We start from the raw sequence: 5,631 nt of genomic DNA on the forward strand, positions 1-5,631 counted from the left end.
TTTCCAGCCTCTTCAATCGAACGCTGTGTTTGTTCAGCTTTATTGGGATATGATTTACACACACTAACGTTCACCAGTTTGAAACATTTTGGTAAATGCACACGCCGCAGCAACGACATGGAACACCAGTCACCCCCAAACCTCCCCGCGCCGCCTCCTGCGGCGGGTGTCCCCTTCCCGCCCGGCCCGGGCGAGCGGCGGCCGTGCTTCCGCGGCTGTGGCGTTGCATTTCCAGAATGTCACACGAGTGGAGTCGTGCAGTTTCTTGTTGGTTCCTGACATCTTTCGCTACCATATGCTGTTTAATTTTTAACTTTATTTTTCATGGACAAATAGCAGTCGTGTATATTTGTGGGGTACATCCCTGGTGGCCCTGTGTTCAGTTTCACAAGGAACTGTAGGAACGTTGTCCAGCGTGGCCGCCCGCCACGCGTGTCCGGCCAGCAGTGGACGAGACCACCCCTTCCGCGGCTCTTGGTGTTGACGCTGTTTTTAAATTTTAGCCGTTCTGCAGCGTGTGTAGACGTGTCCTGTTAGCTTTTCGTTTCCCTGATGAGCATGTTGAACACCTGACTATGTGTGCATTTTTCAGCAGTGTATCTTTTTACTTTTTGACAACTTTCCTGACGTATAATTGAGGTGGGATGACCGGCACGTGGAAAGCGTGCAATGTAATGAGCTTTGACGTTCGTGAGCGCCCACGAAACCAGCGACACAGTCGGGACAGGAGGTGTTTCCAGCCTCCCTTAAACTCAAACGTCCTTTAAACCCTGTTGCCTCCTAATACGTCCCCACCCGACCCCAGGCTACCAGGGGTCTCCTTTCGGTCACCGCGGACAAACGAGCTTGGAGTTTTACAATTTTCTGTAAACAGAATCACAGGACGGGCGTCTGTTTACTGCGGTGCAATTCACATGACACAGTTCACCGTTTTAACCATTCGAAATACACAATTCAGAGGCATTTATTGCACGTGTGGTGTTGCGTGAGCATCGTCACCGTTTATTCCGGAACATTCTCATCACCCAGAAGGAGGCCTCGTCCCGTTAGCCGCCGCTCCCCGTCCCCTCCCAGCCCGGGCATCACGGACCTGGTTTCTGTCTCTCGGGACCGGCCCGTTCTGGATTTTTCCTGTACGTGAATGGACCACATGACACGCGACCTCCCGCGTATGTTTTCTTCCACGCCACGTCTTCTCGTCAGGGTCCATCCGGGTCGTGACACGTGTCAGGGCATCGTCACGGCTGCGTGGTGACCACGCGTGTGCGTGCACACCACGTCCTGCCCGTGCCTCCCTCGTTAGCGGACACAGATCGCTCCCGCCTCTTGGGTGTCGGGACTCGTGGGAACGTTTGCACAAGTATTTCCTCGAGTCCCTCTTTTCAGGGCACGCGCGTGTGTGTGTGTGTGTGTGTGTGTACACACGGCGCTGCGAGAGCAGCTGTCGGGCCGCGTGGTGACTCTGGGTGTAACTCACTGGGGCACCGTGGCCTGTTCCCGCGGTGGCCGCACCAGGGTGTGTCCCCACCAGCAGTGCGCGAGGGCTGCCGCCGCCGCGTCCCCACCATCGGTGCGCGAGGGCTCCCACCGCCGCGTCCCCACCAGTGCCTGGTGCGGCGCCTCTTTGATCGTGGCCGTTCTGATGGGCACGTGGAAGGATCTCGTTGTCGTTTTAATCCGCATTTCCCGGTGACTGATGGCTCGGACCGTGTGCCCGTGTGTAGGACTGGGTGGTTTTGCTGCCGTCACGTGTGTGCTGCTCAGGGAGTGCAGGCGAAGCGCGTGTCACACAGCCGTGCGGCAGGTTCTCCTGTCCATGGACAGTGTTTCTGCAGCTGCCGGAGCTGTTCGCTGTGACGGGCGCGTGTCCATCCCCCATGCGGCACCGCGTCGTCTGCGCCACGCAGGACGCGCTGACGTCAGACGGGCTCGCTCTGCCTGCCTCTTCCTTCCTTCTTTCTCAGGAGTGGGGAGGCTGCCTCCGTTTCTTGGCACTGCCGTGAGAACATTATTTTTATTTGTTTTTCACAGCCTTACTGAGCTACGATCTATACACAAAAACCTTCCACGCGTTTCATGTCGCGATCTGACGCGTCTGCGCGTACTCGGACACCGGGAGACTGTCGCCGCAGGCGAGGCGGCAAACACACCCGCCACCTGCAGAAGTGTCCTGTGTCGTTCTGCGTGTGCGTGTGCGTGTGTGTGTGTGTGTGTGTGCGTAAGAACATGTCACGTCACATCTGCCCTCCTAAGTTTTAAGTGCTCGTGGGTTTTCCACCTGCAGGCGCCGTTTCTCGCGGCCCTGGGCCTGTTCCGCGTAACCGAGCCTTTGCACCCAACGAACAGCAGGTCCCCGTTCCCTCCCCGTGCCGTCCCCGGTAAACGCCATCCTGTTTCTGCTGCCATGAGTCGGACGGTGTCAGGCGCCTCGTGCGTGAGATCACTCAGAACTCACCTCCTGGGCCTGGCGTGCGCTCCGGGCCGCTCTGCGCTGTGGCGGCTTCCCCTGGTCGAGGCGCCGTGAGCCTTTGTGCGCACAGAGCACGCTTCCTTCACCCGCCTCTGTCGGTGGACGTTTGGGCTCTTTGTGCCATTTGTCTGCAGTGAACATGGGGGTGCAGACGCCTCTCCAAGACCTTCCGGAGGGTTCTTTGGACCTGTGACCGTACCCAGCGGCGGGACTGCCACGTCCTCAGTAGCTCCGTTTGCGGTTTCCGAGGCACGTCCCTGCTCTCCCGCGGCGGCTGCCCCAGGTCACATTCCTGCCTAGGAACCTCAGAATTGGCTTCTCCGTTTCTACCAGAAAGTTCCACCGCGGTGGGATTGGGAGCGTGTGGTCCGTGCAGATCATTTAGGAAAACCGAGACCCCCACAGTGCTGCGGGGTCCGCCTGGGGGGCACAGGAGCTCCCCCATAACCTGAGTCTTCCCCGTCTGCGCTGCTGCTCCGGGGCGTTGCCGTGCGCAACAGGTCACCTCCCGTCAGAGCTCACACCCACGCGGCGCCTGGTTCTGATGACGCTGCGGACGGCGGCTTTACCTCGGCGGGGACGTTCACGGCTGGTGTCAGCGGGACTGCCCTTCTCTGTGGTGGGCGCTGCCTCCGTGACGACCTCAGCTCACACTGCGGCTCCGTCCGTTCCATTGGTGCCTGGTGCACGGTCGTGTCACCTTCCCAGGGGATAGTGGGACCCTTCCCTTCCCTTCCCATGTGTCCTCCTTCCTGACTCGTTGGCTGGCGGGGACATCTCTGGGGACGTCTGTCGTGCGGCTCAGCGTCCTGAGGCAGACGGAGGACGATGTTCCCTTGTGGTCCTGCCTTCCCGAGAGTTTCTTTATGTCACACTTTGAAATCGCGGATGCGTGAGTCTCATCGGGTGCTGTCTGCCTGTGTCTCCTCTTCTGCAGTCCCGTAGACACTGGACCGACTGAGCCGCGCTCTGGCTGGGGGTTCGGGGCCGGCCGGGAACCGTTCTCCTGTTCTCTTTGCTGGAGCCGTCGGTTAGAACTGGCGTTTATCGTCTTTTACTGGAATGTTTGGTAGAATTCGGCAGCGCAGTGACCTGGGACTGGAGTCTTCTCTGTGGGGAAGATTTTATCCACGATTTCAAATTTTTAACAGACTCAGCTGTCTGCATTTTCTTGAGTGAGCCTTGGCGGTCTCCGTCCTCCACGTGTCTGTGTTTCGTCCGAGTCACCAAGGTTACTGGTGTGATGTCGTGAGATTCCACGTTGTTAGGGTCTTGTGTGATGTCCACGCGATCCTCCTGCCTCAGCCTCCCGAGTAGCTGGGACTACAGGCATGCACCACCACGCCTGGCTAGTTTTTTCTATATTTTCAGTTGTCTGGCTAATTTCTATTTTTGGTAGAGACGGGGTCTCGCTCTTGCCCAGGCTGGTCTCGAACTCCTGAGCTCAAACGATCCTCCCCGCCTTGGCCGCCCAGTGAGCTAGGATTACAGGCGTGAGCCACCGCGCCCGACCTATCTTGAATTTTTAAATGCAGCCGCAGTGACTATGGTAATGTGCATTCTGTGTGTGACTGTGTGTCACTGAGCCACAACCGGCCTGCGATTTCCCGTGTCCTTGCCGGTTTGCTGTCAGGGACACACAGGCCTCCAGACGAGACTGGGAGATGTCCCGTGTTCCTGTTGTCTGGAAGTGCGAGCGGGATTTCTCCCTTACACACTCGGTGGAACCCACTGGCGAGGGCTTCTGGGTCTGGGATTTCTTGTGGGGAAAGTTTTCCGTGTGGGTTTCCCAAAGGAAGAGATGCAGGGCCGTGCAGGTTTTCTGCGTGCGTCGTCTTGGTTACACGTGTTGATCAGGAAATCAGTGTCCTCCACCAGACTCATCCGGTTTATTTGCAAACTCACACATGAGCGTCCACTGACTGTCTCTCTGGTGTTCGCAGACTCTGCGGTAACAGTCGATGGCGGCGATTTGTGTTTTCTTTCGTCTGTTCTTGAACTTTTGCTAAATGTCAATCAATTTTTTGAAAAGTTTTCAAACGTCGACTTTGGGGTTTGTGGGTTTTCTCTGTTGAACATTCGCTTTCTTTTTCTTTCATGCCCGCCCTTTATTGCCCACCTCCTTTTCTAACGCAGGCCTTTAACGCCGTGGACCTGCCACAGCTCGCCGCCGTGGCCGTGGCCGTGACCCACGAGTTCTGACGTGCGATGTTTTCGTTACTGTCACGTCCAGGATAGTTTCTGCTTACGTGGTCACGTAGTCCTTCGAGAACGGGCGACAGGCAGTGAGCTGCGTCGTTTCTACAATCGTGGGGACCGCAGTTCCCGCTGGCTATGGGCGCAGACTCGCTGTCTCTGCGCTCAGCGGAGGGACCGTTTGCCGGGGCCTCCTGCAGAGGCTGGAAAGAGCAGCACCCTCGCGTCCAGGAGCAGGGCCGACTTTGCGTTTTCTGGCCCAGTCGCGCTTGCCCCTGCCGTGCTGGGGCGTGGGGGCCGCACCAGGTCTTTCCCCGGCAGAGGTCCGGGTTGCGGGGTGTCGCTCGGAGCTGGCGGTTTGCGGCGGGAGCTGCGGGGTGTCCGGGTCCCCCTCACGCCCTCCTCTGCCTCTCGTGCCGCAGGCCTGCGGCTGCCCGCTGTACTGGAAGGCGCCTCTCTTCTGCGGCGCCGGCGGAGAGCGCACGGGCTCCGTGTCTGTGCACAAGTTCGTCGCCATGTGGAGAAAGTGAGTCCGGGGCACAGGGAGTGGGCGTCGGGGGTGGGGGTGGAGGGGTCCCCGGGTCCTGCTAGTGCCCAGCGCCGGCTGATCTGGGCCCTGCGCTGTGCAGCCGCACAGCGAGAAGAAACTAGCGCTGCAGGCGGGGCCCTGGCGGAGCCATCGTCCCCTCCCCGCCCGTCGAGGCCCCGTCCTTGCGCCCCTGCACCCGCGGAGGGGCCTGTGTGCAGCTGTGCGCGGGGAGGGCACCGAATCCTCAGTGTCGTTGCAGAGTCCTGCATGGTTGCCACGACGATGCCGCCAAGTTCGTCCACCTGCTCATGAACCCCGGCTGCAACTACCTGGTGCAGGAGGACTTCGTCCCCTTCCTGCAGGTGAGGCTGCGTCCACGCCACCCACCTTCCTGCGTCCACACCACACGCCTTCCTCCCCTTCCCAGGTGAGGCTG

At 59.2% G+C, this 5,631-nt stretch overlaps 1 protein-coding gene across 1 annotated transcript in view; it reads left to right on the top strand.

Annotated features, from left to right (window-relative positions):
* Window positions 1–5,631, top strand: part of PPP2R3B (protein phosphatase 2, regulatory subunit B'', beta) — a 46,441-nt gene that overhangs the window by 26,773 nt on the left and 14,037 nt on the right. The window contains exons 4-5 of the mRNA XM_012660865.1: window positions 5,089–5,192; window positions 5,455–5,557. Coding sequence (XP_012516319.1) covers window positions 5,089–5,192; window positions 5,455–5,557 — 207 coding nt within the window. The remainder of the gene's footprint in view (window positions 1–5,088; window positions 5,193–5,454; window positions 5,558–5,631) is intronic.

Source organism: Propithecus coquereli, unplaced genomic scaffold (genome assembly GCF_000956105.1).
Source record: "Propithecus coquereli isolate 6110/MARCELLA unplaced genomic scaffold, Pcoq_1.0 Scaffold681, whole genome shotgun sequence".
In the NCBI taxonomy this organism is placed as follows: Eukaryota; Metazoa; Chordata; class Mammalia; order Primates; family Indriidae; genus Propithecus; species Propithecus coquereli.